General features: G+C 40.6%; 1 protein-coding gene across 1 annotated transcript in view; it reads left to right on the forward strand.

Annotated features, from left to right (window-relative positions):
* Positions 1-25620, forward strand: part of LOC104516490 (LIM domain-binding protein 2-like) — a gene marked incomplete at both ends in the record, with an annotated part of 36633 nt that overhangs the window by 5066 nt on the left and 5947 nt on the right. The window contains 2 exons of the mRNA XM_010160865.1: positions 275-397; positions 2011-2094. Of these exons, the coding sequence (XP_010159167.1) occupies positions 275-397; positions 2011-2094 (207 nt within the window). The remainder of the gene's footprint in view (positions 1-274; positions 398-2010; positions 2095-25620) is intronic.

Consider the following 25620-nt stretch of genomic DNA (forward strand, 5'->3'; position numbering starts at 1 on the left):
ATTGGTGCAATAAATAAGATTTAACACATACAATATTCTGTGTTTGTAAAATGCTATAAAATCTATAGTATTATAAGTTACTGTCTCTGTGGTAAGGTCTATGAAGTCATTTTCTCACATTAATTTTTTTCTCCCCAAGAGGATGAAAAACAATTAATCTAGCAGAGATGAACAATAGAATACTGCTGATATTTTTGAATGCTGTTTAATCGATGATACAATACCACTGAAAACAAAATTCCTGGGAATTTATTTCATGTTTTATGTATTCTAGGTATGCACAGAAGGACGTCTTATCTTGGAGTTTACTTTTGATGATCTTATGAGAATAAAAACATGGCACTTTACTATTAGACAGTACAGAGAATTAGTCCCACGCAGCATTCTAGCCATGCATGTAAGTAATCCTTTTTCACTTGACCTAATGCAAAGAGATGAGATTAGGTTTATGAAGAAATCCAGCAAATTTCACACCCAAAGCAATTAACTACAAATATTTTGTTTTGCCTGCAACTACATCCATTTACAAGTGCTTTCATCACTCCCTTGTTTCTCAATGTTCTATTGTTGCCACTGTTGCTATGTTTTCATTTTGGTTTAGCACGTAGTTTTCCTTTTAGTCCCATTTGGTGATTGGTATGATTTGGGCCCAAAATCTGTTCTTATTGGTATGAACTACGCTGAAGTCAGTCAATTTTCATCATTGTAGGTACAAACTGTATTTAGTCTTTAAACAAAGCAAACTAACGACACTCTTGCATGAGACAGAAAACAATTACCATTTATTCACTTGGAAACTCTTAGAATTTTAATCTAGATTTTTTTTTTCGCATTTCAAGATCTTTCTTATGTAATTGAATAAAAACACACACAATAGAACATTAAAGTATTAAATACTTGAAGTAAAAATATTATGAGGTAAATCATTGCAGAAAAACAAAAGAGAATCACTGCCACTTTCAGTTCCACATTGTAGAAACATCCCAACTGGTGGTGCTCCATATACAAATTTAACTGCAGGACTGAGGTTTTATAGAGAGTAAGAACACAGACCCAAATATGTGCCTGTATTTTGACATCAAGTTACTTAGATATCCATAGACAAAGCTATATTTGTAGTGAGAAATTTTAAATTACTTTTAAAAGCCTGGACCTTTTTGAAAATGCAATTGCAGGCCCAAAGAAAACACCTTTAAAAACCAGCCCCACCTTTTCTTTCCCAGGGTTATCCTTTATTTTATGGGGCTGATCTTCTGAACCCTTCAACAGTATCCCATTAAGGGACAATGAGGATGCCCATGAGCGATATTATGTATTTAGGGGGGCTGCTGCAAATCAAAGAGAGCGGAAGCAGGTTAGCCAGCAACCAGCAGGTATTAACTTTAGTAATGAGATTGATCTCATTTTAAAGAGGAGGCTGGTCTCACAGGTAAAGCTCCTGTCTAGGGTTAGAGAAGGATAGTACTGGTATTTTTCCTGTTTAATTCTGGGAAAATAACTTAGACCAGGAGGATCTTAACATACCGCTTAACATGATCAGCTCTGCTGAAGGTGCCTTGATGAGTTCTCTCTGCTTCGGTTTCTTAGCCACAGAAAGAAAGCACATACCTTCTTTGTTCCTGTCTTTATCTTCTTAGTCTCCTGGGACTCCCAGCCAACAAATGGAAGGTTCAAAGCGTACTGTGATCCCTCGGGAAGCTCTTTGGTTGGGCTCTGCTCGCTTGCACCTCTGTGCATGACCAGACCCCATAAGTCTATCTTTTTGAATGGGTGGAGACAGATGGAATGTATTGGAAAAAATCTTTATTCTGCTCTAATTTAATAATGCTTTACATTTTCCTATGCAAACAGAACTCTATACCTTATTGCATAGATTTAGCATCAACGTGTAATTTTTCCGTAGGAGTGGCACCTCTTTTCAGAGAACCCTCCCTGCATTCCACCAACCACATAGAGAAAAACAAATAGACAAAAAGCCAAGTGAAAATTCTTTTTTCCTCTGTTGTTTAGGCACAAGACCCTCAGGTGCTGGAGCAGCTGTCCAAAAACATCACTCGAATGGGTCTGACAAACTTCACCCTCAACTACCTCAGGGTAAGCATACCATAGCTGATGATTATTACAAGCATTTTTTAAAAGCTGCTGCTAGCTTTGAGTCAAGGTAATGAGAGCAGAGCCTGTGTCGGTCAGGTAAGAAATGGACCTAACCCTTAGCGAGGGTGAAGGAGAAACACTGGAGCTGTAGTAAAGATGTAGCTGCTGAAAATGTGCCATTGAAAAGGGTAAGAATTTTTTCATGGAGTCAAAGCAGGATGTGAGTAGCCCCTGTTTTGAACAGTCTTTCTTCTCTGTTTTGAATTAATGGCTTAATTTATTAGTTAATTTTTTGTAAGCAAGAGGGTCCCCACCATTTTTCCTCCGTGCTTGTCTGTTCCTGAGAAAATGGCAGCTCGTTCTTATTAAGAGCTGCCTGTCTTCTCCAGCTCTTCGACCTCCCCACCTCTCCCAGGCAGAGGCAGGGCTGAGGGAAAGCTCAGCTCCAGCCCTTTCTGCAGCAGTCCCTCAAAGTAGTCCTCACTTCACTTGCCTCTGGGAGCCTGAGCTCCCTCCTCAGCCTTGCACTGAATTGTGTGTGTTTTTTATGATTAAATAATGCATTTGTTCCCATTGCTTTTTGACCCTTAAAGTGCATTCGAAGTTTGGAAGCTTATTTTTATTTTTGAAAGTATTCCCTGGTGTGGGCTTACAATGCATACACTGAAATACGGGTTTGTAGAGTTCATATTTCAAGGTTAAAATTCAGATTTTTCTTATTTCTAGACATGCCATTAGTAGATAAAATGAGGCAAATTGCTCAATGATACACCAAGCTAACTTGGCCAAGAATATCTGATTTTATTCCTTTTAATTGTAGCTATTGAGGTAATTATTCAAGATGATCTTTTAAGATAATAAAAGATCACTAGAAAATGCAGTTATTTGCAGCCTGACGTAGAGCTGTACCTGACGGTCTATATTTTAGATGCACTTCATTCAGGTTGATGAACCTCGTGGTACCTTCCCTATGGATGGAGTCCTTACCCCCAGAGTGTTCTGAACCCCGGGGGGGACAGTGTGCATGACTGAGATGTGTGGTTGGATCTCTCTCGCTGTATCCCTACAGCTGATAGACAGGCTGTAGTTGTACTTACTCTCCCAATATGATAAGCTATTGCTGATTGTTGCTGATGTGGTGTTAGCATGAAAATTACTGTTCAGATTGTAGTCTGAGTTATGCAGGGCAGATCTGCTGTAGTATAACTGAAAGAAAAATGTGGCATAAAACCTCGGAGGGATAATACATGGCATTAGAATTTTTCCATGTATAAATTCAAGAATAATGTGTCTCTGGTGTGCTTACCGTCTTCTCATGGTTAGTTAAGTCTGTGGTTTGGTACAGCCAGCCACCCTTTGACAACATCACTGTAGCCACAGCGTCTTGTGGCGAGGCATCCTAGAGCACATTCTCCAGAAATTCCCACTGGGGATTCCTCCTCAGCCATGCCAAATTTTGCATTACACTCCTGTGGCAAACTGGGCAGCAAGCAGCTGGCTTAGGTAGGCCATTTCCGTGTTGTCTTTCCAAATTGGCCCGTGGCACAAGGCATTACCCTGCTCTTGAGGTCTTTGACCCCCTTGGCACGACCGGATGCACCGGCATGCCCTTGGGGCTGGCCTACACCAGCCACAGTACTCCGTACCCATCCTCTGCACGGCTCGGAGGGCCGTGCTGAATTAGCAGCACCACCTCTACGGCCGACCCTTCTGCGTCCTTTGTGGCATGTGCTGTGACTGCTGAATGTGACAATGCAAATGAGAAAGGCAGGGTCCCTGTTAGGACGCAGCTGGCATCAGGCACCCATGCTGCTCCCCCCGTCAGCATCAAAAAAAAAAAAGAAAGGAAGGAAGGGGAGGGGGAGGGAGGAGAAAAAAAATCCTCAGAAAAAGAAAACTGGGATCAAGATAAGCACTAGGGAGATGAGCAGTGAAGTGGAAGGGGATGAAAAGATGAAGTCTTAGGTTTTTTTCTTCTTCCAGACTAGGTTTGTTAGCTTAACAGACAACATTAGGTCTCTGGGTGCAAAGCTTCCTCTGGCTCCTGCTGTGGTGATTCCAAAGGGAAATCTTTCTTTTTCCCAAGCCAATCTTTGCGTCTCTCTTTCTTGCGGTGTGGAATTGATCATTCTGCTCTTTTTTTTAGATGTTCGGCTCATCATGGGAGCTCGTATTAGATGATATATTTGCATTTTGATTTACTTCTTTCCCAATTACTTTCTTTTATTAATCTTAACATGAAAATCTCTTCTGAACTCAGGATTGTAAAATCATGCACTAAAAAAATGTGGTAAATGCACGTAGGTTTAAGGTGGTTTGTATTGTGGTTGCATTTTTTAAGTCAGCATTTTATGATATTTTATTCACTCTTCCCAGTGTTTAGTAATTAGCACTGTTACATGGTTTTGAATAAGGATTTGAAACTAAGCATGAAAATTATTTTCTTTTTTTTTTTCTGCTGCACACAGCAAAGGCTTGTGATACTCATAAGCGAAAACTTCACTGATGGGCAGAATTAATCATTTTTATTCTCTACTGTGCACACAGCAGCAAGCTGTGCTGCAGTCTTTTTAAAGGCAGAATTTAACCCTGGTTTTCAGATGGTTGTGATATAAAGGTATAGCCTGGATTTTTTACACTCTAGACATCACAAAATGCTAAATCATTGTTAGTTGGGATAATTGCAGTTGCTGGCACGTAAGCCTCCGTTCCAGAGTGCCACATGCCTGTATAGCCACAGCTTTGGATGCGTGCCCTGGTTCGCCTTCATTCATTCCAAGTAAAGCTGTCCAGCATAGAAGAACATGGATTTTGTTTTAATACCAATTTAAAATATATCTTCTTGGAACCTGGAAATGAAATGTTTTGTCCTGTGACATTTGCCAAATGCTCTTTCTCCCTGTTTCCTCTGGCTCTGTATAAAACCATAGGCTTCCTTTCTTTCTAGTTACTAGTTTGTTTTCTTCCAGCATAATTGATTACCTCATCAATGGGGTCAGCATACTTTGCTGTAGCTGCTGACTAGGAGTTGAATAGCTGTCTCAGAAATAATGAGCAAAACCTTGTAGGTTTTAAATTAATATAAAGCTTTTTAAAATGTAATTTCTCATCAAGTCATCAAGTAGTAGATATTACGAACTATCAGATAATAAGGCCGAGACCTATATCCTCATCTCAGTCAGTATGAATCCAAGAGCAAACAGGAATCCTGTACAGAGTTTGAAGATGGAGATAACGCTCAAAAGAACAGTTTCCACCAAGCTACAATAATTTAGTCCCAACACGTTTCTTTATTTTTTTCCTAAGTAATTTTCTAGTTGTTCAGCTATTTTATTTAGATCTTCAATGCATAATGGATTTAAGTGCTCTCCAAAACCAGTAGCTTTACACCAGCAGCACTATTCACAGTTTGGAGATCAAATGGTTCTTGCTGCCTTTTATAAAATGATTTATTCTCTCAAAATTTCTGACATTATAAAAAAGCCAGCCCCTGCTATCAGTTAGGCAGGACTACCTGACCTGAGCCTTGAAATACAGCTGATTTTTGAAATTCCTCTCTGCTTTCTTGGGCTGGATGAGAGTGATTTCTTAGAGCTCTACCCCAGGTGCAGCTATTGCATCCTCCCCACACTGGTCTGCACTGGTAGCCAGTTAATGGAGCTGAATCTGCATCTGCCTTTTGCAAAGTGAGATTTAGCATGGCAGAGCCCCCCGCTCTGTGTCAGGAAAGGTATCTAGGCAGGGGAATGCACACTCCCATTCCCCCTTACATCCTGTATGGCTACATTAACCAAGACTTGTCTGAGCTACAAATTATCCAATTTGGGTTTTTTTCTGTATAAACCAATAATGAAGTGTTACCATTGCAACACAGAGGACAATATTTTCTGAATCCCCACTTTTACTAATTTAGTTCCTCACTAGACACTTTTGGATTTCTTCTGCTATGATTATAACATGAATTATTTAATGGGACACAATTTTCTAAAGGTGATACTTACATTGCAATCAAAAGCCATTTGTATGTGTGCACATTATGTATGCAAAATTTTCTTTTGCACATGCAAAACAGACATGGATGCAACAGCTTCTTTTAATGTCCAGGGAAATTTGCTTTTCTAAATATGGTTTCCTGCATGGAAAGGATATGAACTCTAATCATTTGGGAGCTAGTTTACTCCTCATATGTAACTGTTTGTGGCAGCTAGCTGGTCAGCAGTTTACAGCTGTTTGTGTATCTCGATGAAGAAGGAAAAAGATTACGTGCAAGTGTGATTTGGATGTTAAATCAGGTTCTCGGGGAAAAGATACGCTATATTTATAGTTAGCCATGCAACATGAATTCCTTTACCTTTGTGAGTTACATGTGAGTTCAGCCTGGAGAAGAGGAGGCTCCGAGGAGACCTCATTGCAGCTTTCCAGTATCTGAAGGGGGCCTACGAGGGTACTGGGAGAGGACTTTTTACAAGAGCCTGTAGTGATAGGACAAGGGGCAATGGGTATAAATTGAAAACAGGGAGGTTTAGATTAGATGTCAGGAAGAAATTCTTCACAGAGAGGGTGGTGAGGCACTGGAACAGGTTGCCCAGAGATGTTGTGGATGCCCCATCCCTGGCTGGCTTCAAGGCCAGGCTGGATGAGGCTTTGAGCAACCTGGTCTAGTGGAAGGTGTCCCTGCCCATGGCAGGGGGGTTGGAACTAGATGATCTTTAAGGTCCCTTCCAACCCAAACCATTCTATGATTCTATGATTCTATGATTCTACATTACGTCATCATCTTCTAACGACATCATCATACAGTGTGTTGCCCACAGTATCTGACACAGGCAATGCATGGGATGACTAACCCTCACTCAGTAGCCAGCGCCCCGGTGCTGCTCATTTCCTCGTGGGCTTTTCTGCAGCATAGCTCTACTATCTCAAATGCAAACAGTGGTAGTTGCTCAGCACCGTCCAGCTGAAGGGGCATCATCGTTCCCAGGGCGCACATGCAGCATTGAGGCAGATGGATGAGCACCCGGCACTCAGAGGGGTCAGTTGATGGGAAGTGGCCATTCTGATTTTGCAGAGCACTTGGAATTTCATCTCATCCCATATAGAAATAACAAAACTATTGCTGTTGGATGCCGTCTGTTGTCTCAGACTAGCTATATAGTTGAAAAAGGAGCAGACGGTGTTTTTGGGAACACTGGGGAAAATACTTTTTCTATTACTTTGTACCACACTCGAAGGCAGCTCGAGGGCAGGGGCAGTGTGTTAGAGCAAAATTGGGTTATGCTAAGCTCATCCTTTCTTGTTCTGCAGTTCCCTGCTTCATGCTGCTTCCCCGTTTCCATGTCTTCAGTAGATAGGAATGAAGTCCTATATGCAGCAACTTCATTTACTTGGTGCTGTGCACTGAATGAGGGGTGCTAGGGTAACAGAGTATGTGATCATGCAACTGTATCCTAATGGACAAAAATAAGAAGTTTTATTAAGGTTTCATAAGCATTCAAAGGAGGGGGTGGAGATAATTCAGGCATTCTGGCGCTTTTCCTATGAAAGCTGTCAAAATTTTGAAGAATCCTCGGAACCGGAGATGCTGAAAACAGACACAACATTTTGTAGACTTTATTGCTATAACTGATGGAATTTTTCAACCTGAAGCAATTTAGCTTGGGGCAGCTTTCCCTAGGAAAATTCAGTCAAAATCAGGGGGTTCTTTACAGAAGGATTCAGATGACTATAGCTGGCTATCCGTAATAGATCTGTGCCAGCTATAGTTAGCTGATTCTGCCAAGGTTTTCTGGTAATGTAATTTCTTAGCATTTATTTTAGTAGTGATCACAGTGGTTTCTGTTCCTCTCTTTTATGCATCTAATGCTTTATAGACAGTAATATATGTTGTTTTCAGAATAATAAATGAGAAGAAATGTATTCTTTGCAACAGCTCGTACAGTCAAATGTTAGCTTTTCACTCTTCTAATAAAGACACATCACAGAATAGTTGTATTGAGTTATTCCATCATAAGCAGAAGAGATCAGAGAAAACGATACAGTCAAATTTTTTTTTTTTAAAGTGATCAGGATGGGGTGGGTGGGACAAGGGAGCAGGGATGGGACAGCTGCAGAAGACAGGACAGGTAGAGAATGAAGCACCAGCTTGAACATGTTCTGATGAGAAGATGGAATCTGAAGCAACAGAACATGATTCCAACAGGACATGGGTTAGAAAGCTAACATTTATATGGATAACAATAATAGTGGTGTGGTTTTCATCCATTGATCTCAAGGCATTTTATGAAAACAAATGAAGTGTTTTATAGATAGGAAAATTGTGGCACATCAGAAGCAAAAAAAAAAATACCATGGAGCAAACCCATTAGCATTCAAACGAAATAAGGTGGTCATTTTAAACCGGACTCCGGAGAATACAATAAGCTGTTGCACTAATGACTGCTACTGTTTCCAATGGCTCAGAAACAGATTTTAGTGTCTGTGGATAGCAGGATTTTCAGCAGTGAAAAATGGAGAATGAGAACAGAGTAAGTGATTAGAGAACAAATCGAGATTTTAGCAGAAATGGCAAATTTTACTGGTATTCTGGATGTGGCAATGGCCAGTCTCCACACAAAGGGCATTACCAGGCTCATGAGAAAGATATATTGTGTATGAACACAAGCCAGCTACCGTGCCCACTGGACATGCAGACCATATGACCTTTGAAATAAAATTAAGGTCTGGACTAATGAGAATGGAAGGATGATAATCAGTGATGTGAGTCCTTGAAGCATCCATGAGTAAGAAATCAGAATGAAGTTAGGTTGGAGCAGTTTAAAAATAAAAAAGTCAGAAGGGTAAAAGGGAGAAAAAGAGAGACAAAGACAAAGCACTAACCATATAAAAACAAGCTACAAGATGTGAACTAGTAATGTTATTTCAGAAAAGAAAAAAGATGAGAAAAAAAAAGTGCAAGAACACAGCCACAGGCTCTGTTTTTAGAAGACCAAATTAAAGCTTGGACTAGTATGCAGTGTGGTCATAAATAATAATAACTATTAATTAAGTTTAGGAATGAGAGCTGCAGAGGTACGATTTGTACGAAGACCTGAAAACGCCCAAACCAGCTTCTTGTTCAAAGCAATGAAAACAGCAAAAATTTTAATTAGTTGTTTAATATTGAATATCTATGAGTGTTTGGTGTAAATTGTTATGCGGGGGGGTGGGGTGTTGTGTGCTCAGAAGAGGTCAAGAAATAGGCTTTAATGCAAAGCTGGTGGTTCAAATCTTTGTTCCTGGAAGCAGTTATTTTACAACCTGAAGGATTCATTTTGGAAAGCTTATGGCAGCCCTATGTTCTGCTCTTGATTGGGAAAGTGAATCCTATACCCACCCCCACCCCTCATGTTTTTAATCTTTAATCAGAAGGATTATTTCATGAGTCTGTTTATTGCAATATCACAAGAAACTAGGTCATAATCTTTCTTAATAATTTTCTATATGTAGTTAACTTTGCTGGTTACCCTGCTTGTCCCTTCCTCTTCCTCTGCCACTCTTTCTGTGGATAAAAAGGCATTTCTGCTTACCGATCTCTGCTGGAGAGATCTTCTCTGATGTGTCTCAGGATCAAACTTGTTTTTTCTGTGTCTGCATGTGTTGGAGGTGTGCTTTGGGCTCTTGAGTTTGATCCTGTTTCTAGATGTTCGTGAAGAGCTCTCATCTTTCTTGCGTGATGCCCTGAACCTTGTCTGTATGGAGGATGCCTCCCTACTTTGTGTCATTCAGTCTGTCCATATACTCTCACTTTTTCTTCTGTAATCTCGCTATTCTCTATTCACAACAGAAACCCTAAAAACCAAAACCTGACTGAAAGTAAAACAGATTGAGCATTTCAAAAGTCAATAATAGTTCTGGGTTTCTGTGAGTTTGAGACTGGCGCACACACAGAGCTGAATTTGTCTTCAGTCACCTCCCTTGTACTGGTGCAGGCGCTGTCAGAGCTGGGTCAGGAGACTGATCTAATGAAAAAACAAATCTACTCCTTTCCTCCTAAATGATGACCATCCTTAATAGCTCCCTGAGTGCTACTTGTGCTGGGCAGGGAAGAGAGCAGCAGTATGGATTCAGGGTAGCTGGTATCTGTCGTGAAGCTGGACATCATCTCCAAATTCACCAGCACTGAAGGGAGGAGACAAAGTGCTGGGGAATCCTACAGATCTGAGCTGTAAATTTTCCTTTCATACTTCTGGATCTGAGAATATTATAGCGGTTGTGTCTGACCTATTATGACCTCACACTGCTATGAATGTGTTCAGTAGAGTGACTGCTGACTTTCAGGGGTACAATTTTGAGCAGACTCTTGCTCATACCAGATTATCATAATTTACAAAACAACTTGAGTGTACAACAAAATAAGCAGAACGAGAAAAGGTTGATTTATTGCACTGGTTCTGAGTGAGAAAAAAATCTATCTATATTTATGTACATGTGGGTATATATGGAGCACACATTTTTGCAGGTACCCTATGAAACATGCTGTTTAGTAATTTATCAATTATTGCAAATATTCTCCTTTGATGCTAACCTATTAGAAAACTTGGGTAAACTGTGTCATTGCTATATGCCCACATATATGAGTATCAGTGCTGATGAGCAGAGGTGCTTAACCAAACCTCTGCTGGTATGTACATGAGGCTTATAAGCAGAGTGGAGGCAGAAGATGTTTTCAGTACATTAACGCAGGTTTCTGTCTGAACTGCTTCACTTCTGGAACCGTGTTCTGCACAACTAGAATATCCTGCTGTCTTGAATATTCTTCCCTACCCCACATGGCTTCCTTAATCCTGTGCCATGCTACCATTTCCGGTCGGTGTTGCTGCCTCACTGTTACTTTCTAATAAGGCAGTTTGTTAATCAAAGATCCAGTTCAACATCCATCGAAGTCAATGGGTGTATCTTCTTTGATCCAAATGTCATCTCATAGTTTTTCATTTCTTCAGAGGTCTTTTACACCCATAAAATCCAATTTATTGAAATTAATTTCTCCATTCCCTTGGGCAATTTTAGCCATGAAAATGCCATGCTTTATGAACAACAACAACAACAACTGGTTATTTTTATTGCTAGTTTTTATGTGGTTTTGTTTTGGAGTTTTGTAACAAAAGCAGATTAACTTGATTTAGCCACAGATTATAGTTCTTAGGTGAGCCCAAAGGAAAAAATATCAGCTTGGGGATCTGATTTGAAGAAAGGTCTTAGGAACAGAAAAGAATGAAGGAATACAAAAGAGTAGTGCTTTCATAGCAAGACAGAGAATTTTCTCATTTTATTAATCATTCAGGCAAAACTTAGAGCTGATTTAATTAAAGGACTGTGCACCATTTCTACCAAGATAAGATGATTTTACATAAAGTATGTATGAAGCACATGACAAAAAGCCCACAGCCATATTCCCTTGCCTGGATATCACAGTCGCTCATTTATAAAGCAGGATTGGACCCAACCACACTGGATCAAAACATCCAAGGAAAAGACAAGCACTCTCCAAACAAAATATGGTGTTGGTGTTTGGTCAGAGATAACAGTACTCCCCAGAGCAGACCTAGGCTCACTCTGGTGCTTTGCTGCACCCGCTTCATCAGAAGTACGCGGTACAAAGTATGGCTTTGTACACCACAGAGTAATGTAGGTCCCAAGTCTGCAAGAAGACAGAGGCTTCTGTATAGAGACATTCCAATCAAAATAATGAAATATAAAATGAAATAATCTTCTGATAGTGATATGCAAAGGAAGGAAGTAAAGTATCAATCTTCTAAACACTACACCGGACCTTTCCACTGATTAGCTTTTGACAAGATATATTAGAGCAATGCTGTCATTTGAAATATTATAGTCTAATAGCAAGTCTCTGTCTTTCATAACTCTCCCAATATCGTGGTGGTATTCCAGTGTATCCTTGGATGCTTTACTGATTTTCTTTCCCAGTGCTTGAGATGAAATGTTCAGCCATACAAAGGAGAGAATATCATATATTCTATTGCTAAGTGCCCTTGAACAATGTAATTTTAAAAATGAATTAATTTTATGAAAATAATTGCAATAAGAAACAGAACATGAAATACAGCTTGCTCATTACGATAGCTAACATTGTGAAGAGAATGAAAAATGATTCAGAACAAAATGTATATTCTTGGAGTCTTTCAATGTTATCACCAAAATCATATTCATGACACTTTTTCTTTCTTTTGTCCACCTTCTTGGTGGGTAATTGTATCTTGAAGACCATCTGGTTTCTTTATTTCTCAGCTTCTTCAAATTCTTCCTAGTTTAGTATTACGATAGGTTGGTTCCTATAGTCTGATTTTAATATTTAGATTCCTACTGTGGGCCACTTTGCTACCTAAAGTAAGCTCCCTGTTGCTATAATAAATGGTAAGGAAAAATTCTGCTTTCAGTTACACAAGTATACAAAGAAAAATAACGTCTCAGAAAGCAGTGGCCTTTCTCCAGAGTGACATAAGCGGGTGCAAAGCTTCTCCTGTGGTATTGATATAGTCAATTACCTTTAGAAATACAAGGATGAACACTATCAGATTAATCAGTGCACTTCACAGCAGCAAAGCATATGTGGACACTGTCATATTCTGACCTCCAAGATTTGCTCCCAAGCCTCTGGCAATCAGCCCGGTTCTGCTGAGACCGCAGGTACTAGCTATGCACTGCTGGAGGCTCTTGGGAGTGTGAACCGGTTTTAGAGGGAAAAGGCTGCCTCCTTTCTAGACCAAAAAAAACGCCAAAACAGCACAACAGCTTCAAGAGCTTTCTTTTTTCTTTTTCACTGACTACTGCAGCAGGGCTTAGAAATACCTGAAGCAAGATGAAAAACAGCAGAAACAAAATCTGCCCACATAAACCAAAGCACTGTAGCCCCCCAGGGTTCTTGAGAAGGATGCTGTCTATGAAGTTGCTCTCACTTCTCTGCTTACACTGTCTTCCCACATTTCTTGGACCAAATTCTGCTGAAGACCATTAACTTGATGAGGATAGAAAACCTGAGAAATCATAGGAAGGTTCAAAATATAAAACAAAATACTTTTTTAATGCTGATTGGTTTGAAGTGATAGTTTAGGCTTTTTTCTCTCCATTTCCTTTAAGTGAAATTAAAGAAGAAAGCAGCCTTTTTTGACACTTGCTATGAAGGCAGTTATTGGTCCTTGATAATGCCTTTGTCTGAATGGAAGTTGTGGCTGCTTAGTACTTCTCAAGATGGATATATCATGCTAGCTTTTACCCCTAATTTGTGTTCTCACACAAACCTAAAGGGAGCTTACTTTTTTAACTTGCGGTGTTTGATTTCATTGTTCAAAGTTTTGTTCTTTTATAGTTTTGTTCTGGACAAGAATTAGATTAAAAAGAACTTCAGAGGATATCAACTGCAAGAGGGTTGTTGATTTCAGTGGAATTATACTGAGTTATGAAAAAATCAGGCCATAACAGGGGAAAAAAAGGCAGAGAAAAAGTACATGTATTTAGTATTCTTGAAGCTTGCTTTGACAAAGCTTTTTAAAAGGTGAGCTGCTTATATTTTGCTCACACTCATTTCTTTTAGGCATATAAGCATATGCTTTCCTAAACTATTAATACAGTTCATCTTTGCTCAGCTTCCTATGAGTGAGGCTGGAATCAAGTTCTTGAGACAGTGTCTGAGTCTAGTTGTGCATACAGTCCAAAAAGCTATTCATCTCCATGTGTAATCATGGAAGGTGATGTATATAAAGGTGAAAACAACCATTTGTCATCACAATCTATCTTAAAGTGATCTGTGCCTTGGGAATGAGGCAATATGGGCAGTTTTTCTTCTCATTAGCTACTTTATTCGTATCTGCAGGGGCTGTCAGAAACATGCATTTAGCAACACTCAACTCTCTGTGTTTTAATAAATAAAGCTGTATGAATCTGTAGAATTTCACAGAAATCATGATTGTGCAGAAAACGCCTTTGGTGATGAACAATTCAACCTCCCGCTTGGGAGCGCTCAAAAAAATTAAACAAAACCAAGAAGGGATTAATCTATGATGACTTTTTTCACTTTTGCTTATCTCGTAGATATTTTATATGAATATAAAATGATGTGTTTTCCTTAGTATTAGTTGGACAAAAAACCCTATATTAGTTGGCCATTTTAGGCAGCATGTTAGTGAGGCAATGGGAAAGTCCAGGGAGTGCATCTGTGGTGGGTTATCAGTATTAAACACCTTGAATGAATTGTGGAGCATCAAGAAAACCAGATGACTTCAACCATCCAAAAAGTACAAGAAAATGCATTGCCTGCAGGCTCTTGCAGCTGTTCTAAAATGGAAATAATTATGAAGAGGGGGGAAAAAAGTTCATCCACGTACATTTGCTAAAGTATATACCCATGACAGCATTGAAAACATGCCTGAAAGTTCTAGCATAGTAAAGTCATTTCCTATAATGAATTTTGTTTTGCCTTCTCATATTTTCTGTGGATTCCAAAAATCTAGATCTGCCTGCACTCCTCCCATCACCATAGTATTTGATCTTTTTGCCATTTTTAATTTTTTATTCTAGCAAAATTGATATAAAAGCCATTATACCCATTGCACAGGTGAGGAGTTTTAGGATGCCCAGAAGGGCATAAAGCCACAGTCAGATTTAGGGGCTTCACTGTGGCCTTCAGTTAGAGGCTTATCTTTGACTGGAGTTCATTGTTTGGGACACCACAGGCATTTGTGCTGTGTCTGTTTCAGTCACCCATTCTGTTGTTAATTTTTACAGCACAGCATTGGAGGTGGTAAGTGATGCCTGACTTTATCTGGTATTCCAGAGCCCCTGTCCAAAAATCTTGACATGTGGGTCGAAGCCCTCCTTACCCTGTGGGAGTTCAAAGCCTCACGGGCTGATGCACCCTGAAGAGGCTAAAAAAAGTAGTGTGTGCTGTGAGCAACCTGTTGAGCCACGATACAGCCAGGAAGGCATCACTCCCTGGGTCAGCAGATAGGAGAGTACAAAAAGGAGCCAGACTGTCTCAACTGATAGAGAGCATGGCTGACTTAGGATGAGGACTCCTATGCCCCAGTCTTTGCTCTCAGGGTTCATTTTTCTTATTGAGGAGCCACTGAACAGCAGGTTGGAGTGAAGGTGCCAGTGGTCGCTCTTCTGTGTACTCAACTTGTACTTCTGTGTACTTAAGCCATCCAGGTGCTCATTTGTCTATTCAAGACCTGTGGTTCACATCCATCCTTGTATATTAAACGTCATCCAGCAATGAGCTTGGGTATCTGAATGCAATGTCTCTTTTAGCGCTGTCCCTGGCCTGCTGTGCCGACTCTCAGATAATTCCTGGGCACAGTTCAGGAATTGGTGTGATATCGAGTCCATTGCTGGAAGACAATTTCTGTGTGGTCTCCTGGCTTGGTGCATGAGGATGCTTACTGTTATGAAGGTGGGCCATTCCCTACCAGTTGGTCTCACTGCCGGAGGACAGTGCTGGCACATTTTGTTTACATAGGGTTGCTATGGCTTCAGGGGGCTTCACACTATTCTGTGAATTCCAAATTGTTTGAGGATGTGCCAGGCTCACCTCAGCGGAGGTAGGTGAAACACAGGTGCCTCAGCAAGACTTTTATGGCTCATGCTCTTGGAGTTGGAAGCTTAAATGTAGGTATTTTGGATCCTTATTTTGTTCCTGATGCTGCATTTAGTGGAGAGGTACAACCATGGTCACAGACCAAGAATGAGCTTGAAGACCAGCTCTTCTAATTTTTGGCCTGATACCATTACCACCGTTTCATTCCTTTTTCTGTACTGACAGACACGCATGCTCATGTGTACCTATTATTTCTGTCACAGGAAAATGCTGCTATTGTTCTCCTGCGTACTGGGATCACGGTTGGTAATAACAATTTGCTCTCTCAGCTAGCAGGAGAAATGGCAGTCTTTTTTTACTCCCCTCCCATATACACTGCTAGTAGTGACAGAAATACCTCTCCTTGCCTCTCTGGAAAAGGCCGGCTGCCTAGACTGGAGGCAGGCGTGTAACAGCCGAGCAGCAAAGTGACCAACTGGTACATAACACAACGTGCTCCAGGATGTGAGGACAGCTCCTGAATGCCGTGGAGAACCTGGAACACCTGGAAATGTGTATCTGGGTCCACAAAATCGAGCTAAAATCTGCAAAAAATACCATCTCTTTCTTGAGTACCTGTGGTCCTTGTGTGCCTGTCTGAGTAAAGTAAGAATTTACTCTTTGATGTCTTTTGTTAGTGCAGTAGAGTCATGCAGCTTGCAAAGATTAGTGGGGTTCCTCCCTTCCGAGTCGCACTTTACAACAGAATTGTTAAGTGCTGAGTGCAGTGCTTTATTGTGGTGATATATAAGACAGAAGGAACACAGCTTGACTTTCAAACTCCAAGCAAGAGTTTGCAGTGCTAGCAATTAGGAAGAAGATATTTGTACATGTAAACTGCAAGTCTTGTCTGGAAATCACTGTCAGATAATAATCTTGGGACCTTATGACGTTATTTTGCCAAGACACAAATAAAGTGCAACAGCAGTTTAAGGACTCTGTTGTGCAAAACTTTGCACAAATCTAGCAATACATCAGCTGGTCTGTTTTTAAAAGGAGGGAAGGAAGACTATTTATTTCCCCCCAAAGGAACTGCTACAAAGCTATTTTCCTTATCAGAAGAACACCTTTTTCCTGAATGTTATCTCTTTGACATTTGTTCTGTATAACCTAATGAGGGCAGGTGGAACACTATGGGAATGAGTTATTGTTGATTTTATATAAATTTAACTTTTGTTTCACGAAAGTTGGTATTTTGAGCCTTCATTTTGCTTATTGGTGACCTTGTAGGCTATTTTATAGTCAATAAGAAAGAAAAAAAAAATCATGCTGCTTTTTACTGCTAGGCTGTAAGGTAACTGAAAGACTTATCTGGAGATTGTGACAGAGTTTCTATAAATTTTTCCTTCTGTGAGCAGCACAGAGTGTTGCTTGGTCTCCCCACATAAAATGGTAGGGAGCATTCCTGATGTATATTCTCCCCTGAATGTTTGATTTAGACCTTGTGCACCTCTCGTAACAAACACAGGGCAGTCTTCCTGGCTCAGGGCCCTGCTCTGCTGGCAGCGCTGGGGCCCTGCCCACTGCTCCCACTACTCAACGGAGCTGAGGGTACACTGGGTGCTGCCCGACCTGGCAGCCACACACAAGCTGACCTTTCTGCATGACAGAAGGTTGCAGGAATGTCCCCCAAAATGTTCTTCTGGCATGGTCAAGCCCAGAAGATGGGCTTTTCTCTGCCAAATGTATGGGGATACACACCTGTAACTCTGCTGCTGTCTGTTGTGCTGGCGTAGGGGTTTGATCCTCATCGGGGTGGATGCAGCACTGTGCAGGTGGTAAAACCCAGCACATGGGAGAGGAGCTTGTGCTTCCTGGCTATGCCTCCTGTGGCAAGCCTATTTTAATTTGGCTTATTGGCACTAAACAGGGAAGTGTGGGGGAGACCTGAGGGTTACAAATGATCAGCATGGAAAGTAAAGATTTAACCTATCAGTGCCCAGGTGCAGCTTCTTCCCATCCTGGCATGAACCCAGAGGTGTGTAAAGCTCTGGATTAGACAGAATATGAGGTTGTAGAGTATCAAGGCTCAGAAAACTTTGACACAGTCTCTGGATCTTAAATGACTGAACATCCATAGTCTGTTTACATGTCCCTAATACTTTACATGGTACTATAACACCAAGCCATGGATGAAGGGGAATTTCTAGCGCTGCTACTCTGCAAGGATCAGGGGGCAGCTTCTATCAGAAGAAGAACAACTGCTTTAGCTCAGCCTTCCAGATAAATGACCATTCTTTGGAATTCCACCAGGAAAACAGCTCTGCTAAAAACCATTTTCTGCTCTTCACCATACTTGTCAACTGGGAAAATGAGAAGAGTCATACACAGATAAAAAAAAAATATAAATGCAATATAGAATTAAATAGAGTTTTCTTTGTTGATATCTATCCTGGCTTCTGGCCAAAGGGCTTTGGTCCCCAGCTGTTACACCATCATAATTACACAGCCCAGATATAGTGGAGTAAGGGTGATCCCCAAGAGCTCTTCTGAGTCTGGGCCTGAGAGCCACAAGCTTCCACACTACCATCAGTCTCTGGTCCAGAATGGCCCTTTCTGGGGAGCTGAGATAATCAGCTGTAGTTAGAGCTAAAGTAAGATAGCTTTGCTTAAACAAACCAGCAAGGAGCTGGCTCAAAACGCAGTCCTAAAAATGCCTTTGTCTATCACCAAGCAGAAAACCTTCTCCAATTGCTTTCAGAAACCCACACATGGATTGGCTGGCTGTACCAGTTTCTTAAGCGGCATTTGTCCCACATCACCAGTTTCAGACACACATTTCTGCCCACACGCTGGCTATTCCCTCCGTTATTTTCAGGCAGATGAGTTCCCCTAGCAGGTTTGCTGTACAGCCACACATACAGCTGGGCTCATACAGCTGTGGGGACAGCACGGTGCTGCTTAAGCTGGCATTGCCACCTAAGAAACAGCAGCCTTGGTGTGGTGTCCTTTGGATCCTGTACCTTCCTAAAGCTTGGACAGGATTTCTTCTGTCCTTGAGTTCTAAGGGTGAGGGAGAAGGGAGAGAAGGCCGGCCATCAGTTAGTGCTAATGTCTCTGAAATAAGTTTTTTCCCAAGTAGCAGCTTATTCAATATTTGATGGGTCATTCAATCACAGGTTATACAGTTGGATACAAATACTTGCAGAATTCTTGCTTCTCACTAAGAGAAGAGTTTAACTCATTTCTCCACTTAGCCACACATGACTGAAAGGTTGGGGAAACTGGGGTATACCTAGTGAACATAAAAATATTGCCATAATTTCTTAGGTTCTCCATCATACCCTAAATGTTCACTTTGTGGTGCATATACCGCATTGCTTCCCAGAACACCAAGACTAGGCTTCTTCTGTAGTCTGCAAAACTAGTTAGAAGCTTAAAAACAAGGGATCTGAAAGAGCATATTCCTGCTAAAGATTTGGTCAGTGCAGACTAATTTATCCTCAGGTCTTGATTGATTGACTCATACCATAATGATCTCATACTTTTCCCATTCGATCTCAATATTTTTAATGATTGGAAATCTCTGGCTGTGCTTTATGCCTTGTGTCATCTCTTAGACTTGAAGTTTCTTAGCAAGAGTTTCCACCTCTGGGTGCAGCTAACTAAAGGGCTGTACAGTTCTTTGTCATCAGCTCCCAGAATGAGGAATAACAAGATAAATCAAACAACATAGGCAAGGACATCATGCACACAGTTCCCAATAATAAAGTAGCCACATTAGTCTCGAAACAGCAATTCAAAGGATCATAGGATTAAGCAAATACTGTATATGCCAGTTCATTGCACCATCTGCTAGGGAAAGGATAGCAGACACGTGGGACTCTGTTGACATACATTTGGGAAAAGAAAATAGTTTCAGAAAACAGTGAAAAAAATCTGGGTGCTTACAAGTCTGCAGTCAGGAGAGGAAAAGAATGTCGCTTCATAGACCTCTGAGATTTGATGTTTTTCATTTACCGTTTTTAGGAGTGAGGAAGATTGTGGAGCTTAGTATTACCTATTCTGGAGTCTAGTTCAGACTCAGGCAGGAATTGGTATTTAACTATAGGAAACACAAGGGTGGAAATTACTATGCAGACAATAAGAAGCACAGGATTTTCAAACATGCTTGGATGCTGCGAGTGAGGATGTGCAAAGTTTGGGCTTGGACACAGTCACCAGGATACCTCCACAGGCTGACTGTGTTTTAGATGGTTTGGGCAGTGCAGCTCTTTCCGAAGCGTGTGTTGTGTTGAACAGAGCGAGGGATAAGCATTTAGATCCTTTCAGCTGATCTTTGGATCAATAATGATATTGAGGATGCTTTCCTGTAAAATATGATCAAAAGCTGAGAAACTTGGTTGTTCAGATACTGTTGAGAAATATGTGTATTAGGCAAAAAAGGATACTGGATTTATGCATTGCCAGACACAGGAACAGTAATACAGGGAAAAAAAGATTCCAGTATTCTGGGAGGTGCTGGTGCATCTCTCTAGGGTGTTGCATGGCGTATTAGCATAAACCAACCCTTATCAAACACTGAAAAAATGTGTTTATTTCTCTTCATCAAGACTGCTTAAATATTGGAAGTTACAGTTTTTCCCTTATAATATAAATTGCTATAAGAAATGTAATTGAATTGTTACTTATTTTTTATTAATAATTACACTTAACAGTCTGTGCCACAAAAGGTAATGGCTGTGGAAGTCAAAAGGCATTTGTACAGAAATTTAACTTGGTGATAAATGGCTTCCTCGGTGAGATGGCACACAAGAGCAGCAAATACTGTCCCATCTTTAAAGACTTGAAAAATTCTGGTTTAGCTGAAGGGGAAAAAAAGAAAAGAAGAGGAAAAGAATTTTCTGTATTTTTGCTTTCGGTGTTGAATGGGACAGTATTCTGGGATGTGGTTATAAATATTAGAAGTGTCACTTAAAATGCAGTAAAAAGTAGTAATTGTTTAGTTTAATTTTCAGTTCTTATAGTATCAGAACACATCAAAATTACTCATAAAAGCAGTGTTAATTCATCGATAGATGCTGTCAAAGGACATAAGGCATCAGCAAAGAATCCAGTCAGAGTTTGTGTGTATCATAGGCAGTTGCATTTTACTGAATTACTGCCAAGCTGAGCCCAGTGGCTTCCATTTCACTGAGACATAACTGGTGTTTGGCAAGAGCAGAAAGTATCCTCACAGTACCCATTTCAAATTACGGAATTATTACTTTCCTTATTATATAGATGGGACATAGGATAGTTCAGGGAACCACTGGAAGGTCTTTCTGGATGCTGCATGGTCTACCAGGAGGCTGTTTTCTTAGGAACAACAACAAAAAAAAGAAAACACCACAGGAATCTGAAGGTCTCAGTAACTCCTTCCCCATAAAACTTACTTCTCCTGACACTAGTGGTGATAATGAGAATTTGATGATTGTTCTGTGACTTATGCGATATTTTCAGTCCTGGCTGGAACACATTAAAAAGCTGTTTTGAAGACAGAGGATACATTACTGTGATCACACTAGCAGAAACGTTCAAAATCTGTCCTTGCTCTCTAAAAGCACTGAGCTACCTGAAGAAAATTGATGTGTTAGCATAGGCAAAATTACCCAAACCATGTGCCAGAAGTAAAATTCACATTGCATAAATTGTAAATATTTCTTTATTTATGAAGTATCAAAATCCAGAATTGTTGCCATGGTCCGAGTTTCCAGAGACACATACCATGTCTTGTGAGCTGCTGAGGATATCATGGCTATATACATAAGTAATGTATGGACAGTTATCACAGATTTTGGTTTCCCAATCCAGAAATGCAGGTCTGTCCAATTAGTCCAGTTCCTTTTCATCTTGGAAAACAGACAGACATCCCAGTCACCAGACCTGTAGCTGTCAATGTATAAAAAATGGCCTTGCCACAAGTCTACTGGCTGCATTTCTGCTCGGAAACCAAACAGAGCTACAGCACTGAGCTGAGAGCTGGTGTATAAATATCCATCCAGGTGAGATGTTGGCATGTTTTCTCAGACCGTTCATCCCCTGCCACGTTGCTCTCTGCCACACCACATCTGCGTACCATTCTCAGAGCAGCCCGGGCAAGGGAAGGTTTCCAGGGGAGCGGCTGGGGCACCCTCCGCTGGCAGCAGGCAGAGTCTAGTTGCATGTACATAAGCGCTGTGCAGTCGCATGCCCTGAAGGCTGGAGAATGGGCATCCCTGTTTTATCTGGGAGCATAAATGTACCCAGAAGTCTGTGGTTCCATACCCATTAGTATTGGTGCCTTGTGTGCTGGATCACCAAGCCATATAAACTTAGCCCGGACCCAGTGGGAGCAAAATTACATTTCTGTTATATTAACAGAGCATCCATTGCGGAATTTAAACTGACTTTGTTCTTTTTGCTGGGCATTACCTGATCTGATGCTGGAATGGAACTGGCAGATGGCTCCTTGTATGGCATGAAGCCTGCTGATACAAAAGTCATCTTTCAAATATTTTTTAAAAATTGGAACTGGTCAAATTAATTTCTACAAGCACAGCTCTTTGTATCGCTGGTACCCAGGAGCTTTAACGCCAGGGCTGCTGTGCTGCTGAGGCACAGCCTTAGCCGCACGGTTAACGGCAGTGCTGCAGTGCAGCTGGTAGCACTGATACACGCACAGAAGACCTTTTTCAATATTGCTATTATTGAGAACTTCAAATGAATGGATGCATTTGAAAGACTTCCCAGAAAATACATTTCCTTTTCAGCTGGCAGCTCAGTTATTCATCTAAGTAGTCTGTAGATTAAGTAATTTGACAAGCATTGAAAGGTTTCTTTTTGTGAAACAATTGTGTGTTATTGCTCTCTCCTTTTTCCATTTCACCTGTACAACTAACCCAGAAATTCAGCGCAGACATATCAAGACACACACTGAGACCAGACAGCAGCCACACCACATAGCGTCTGACGATGCTGGTGCATCTCAGGAACTGCTGCAGGACGGGCTTGTAAAAGACTGGAGAGTGAGAAACAGAAGCAGGGAAAGGGTTAAGATTGTTTTTTTCCTATTTGCTTTTTAGCTCACTTCTTTACATACGTGGGGAAAGAGGGAGCATGGGTCTTAGTCACTTTAGTCACAGAAGATTAGTGTAGGGGAGGTCAAGCTGAGGAACAGCATCGTGTGTTCTAAGGAAAGATCCACTATCTAATTTATTAAGATTCCAGGCAGACTGGGCAATCTGATTTTTCTAAGTGCGTAGCAACTGTTGGTCTGATTTGGTACTTCTCCATCGTTCCGTCTAACGCTATGCTGAGGTGTAGGGGTGATGAGAAGAGGCTGGACTGTCCCCATCTGGCCACAGCCACTGTCCTCTCGGGGGGACGTTAGATGTGTTTTTAGATGTGTTTCCCTGGGGACTACCTCTGCAGCACTGACAGACCCCCGAGTTCTTGTGTGAGCGGGTGGTGTATGGCTGTGCTGTCGCCGCAGACGATGCCCCCACGGCGCTGCGAGATGCAGCCCTTCTGGGAAGCGAGGGCCGTGTGTGCTGGTGTTATACCTCCACCTGACCGTCAGATCCACCCACCTTAAATCCCATCTCTGTGTTTTGTATAGATCCTGACAGAACAGCTCGAGTACACTGTGTACAGTCAGAGGAAAAGTATTGATTTTGCTGTACCTGAATAGAATTTTTAACAGAAAAACAAACCTGATGGTGGTGGTTTGTTGGTTTTTTGTTTGGGTTTTTTTTTAATCCTTCTTTTGACTTTTGTGTGTGGGTTTCTGTACTCACCAAATAGTATTTGATCTGTGTGAAGTACAGAGCTTGATTTTTAAGATGAGAACGACCCAGGCTCTGATCTGTGCAGGCACAATTTCAGAACCAGTAAATAATTTTGCCAGTGTTTTATTGCCTGTTTTTAATTGAAGTGCAAAGTAATAATTTCCTTCCTACCTACAAATCAGAGAATCAGATGGGCAGTTATTACATTTTTCTGGGGTAATTATCAGGAACCATACCCTACTACATCAGCATTACTAAAAAGATTCAAAATGTAGCTTATCTGCAGTTCACTGGGCAAGGGGCAACCAGCCTGATCCGAAGTGTCTCCTTATTTATTTTGGAGATGTTGATGTGAATTAAGTTTATTAAAACATTATTTTAATAATAAGTATAGTATACATCAGTTGTGTTGCTAATTATATTGTTATGAAAACAGCTTAGTCATTATTAAGGCACACACTATCAATACTTAAAAGCATCGTTGCCTGATGGTGATAATACAGCTTCACTGCTGGATGATCTATGACTGCAAGCATTAACTACTCTCTACTTTAAGTCATTAATCCCTACTTTCTTCGAATACGTTTAATTAAAAAGTTCCATTTTCCAGTAATTGCTGTTTTTATATAACCCTGAAATGGAATTTTATTGAGGCACAAGGTCTTTTATATAAACATCCATCTGTCCACAGTGTAACAGTGCTGGGACAAGTTTTGTGGATTGAGCGAGAAGTGGAGAGATTACAGAAGACTCTGTGTCCCTGTAAGAACTGTGAACTCTTGTCCTCCGTGTAATGGCTCTGGAGGATTTTTGCTTTCATAATTTTGGTACCAAACAAGGGAATTGCAGAGTCAATAGGAGAGAGAACCATGAAACAATGGGTTTAGTGTCTAGTGGAGTTGCTTTATTAGTTTATAAAGAAAAGCTCCTTTTTTATTCCTTTTTTCCTGTGTCAAGCTCTGCACTGTTAAGTATCATCTGCTTCTTACATTGTTCCTTTCTATTTGAACACAGAATTAAGCAAACCTCAATTGCATATGTAAAAATACATATATATATTTTTATATATGCTTCAGGCTGAGAGATATCACTAATAAAATAGAAAATATGTTGGTATTAATAAGGTTGGCATTCAAAAAGTATGGAATAAATGCATGGAAGTTTGTTGGCTTATTAATCATTCCATTATAAGTGGTGTTTTTACTTTCATTGCTCTAACATCTAGCCACAGTTCATTGGCTAAAGGCCAAGCTAGCTTTTGCCTTGGCACATTACCATGCGGTGTAGTTCTGTACTTCTCTTCCATTTATTAATGCTGCAGACTTCCTACAATTCAGGCTAAAAATAGAACTGGTTATGTGAAAAACACTGCATTTGTGCTTGAGCTGCAGTATAGAAACAAGAGGATTTTATACGGACAGGAGAAGAGATTCATGACACAGAGAGCTAACTGCTTATGCTCTGGAAAAAGCTTTCTTTTTGCATGGTTGTAAATAAGATTAGAGTTGCTACGTTCACGTAGGGATGAATCATAGTTGTGGTATTGCCCCAGTTTGTATGCAGCTTCATGTGTATCTATTGTATGAAGAAAAGCTGATTTCTTGTATGAGGAAACCTGAAAATAGTACAATATACAAAAGGGAAGTTGTAAAATTAAAGGCGATGGTGATGTTTTTCAGTTATAAACAGTGTCTTCATCTGTGACAGATATTTTGAAGTATCCCCAAAACATTATACACTAAACTAAAACTTCAACCACACCATTAAAATATTAGACTTGCATTTTGGCCAGGCATAGCCTCTCCCATTGTTCTGCTTTCAGCAGTTTTAAGGCAGCATTTGCTGTCTCCAGGCCACTTCACCATGAAAACATTCCTAAACTTATTTCCAATGTGATGGCTGCACACTAAAAACTGTCAGCATTCAAATGCAGTCCCTACACTCTTGATCTTTTTTATAATGCTGCGATTTGTTTTGGATCAGCAGCAGTCTGAACAAGACAAACAACACACCGGATTCCATCTGAACCTAAGGGAGCTGGCAGGGACACAGGTGAAGAGTGATAGTGGATGCATTTCATAGTCAAAATGAAAAGCGGCAAAACTGATAAGGTCTCATTGTTGCACAAATAGAAAAAGCTAACAGTTTGCA

The sequence above is a fragment of the Eurypyga helias genome, unplaced genomic scaffold (genome assembly GCF_000690775.1).
Source record: "Eurypyga helias isolate BGI_N326 unplaced genomic scaffold, ASM69077v1 scaffold2910, whole genome shotgun sequence".
NCBI classification, from domain to species: domain Eukaryota; kingdom Metazoa; phylum Chordata; class Aves; order Eurypygiformes; family Eurypygidae; genus Eurypyga; species Eurypyga helias.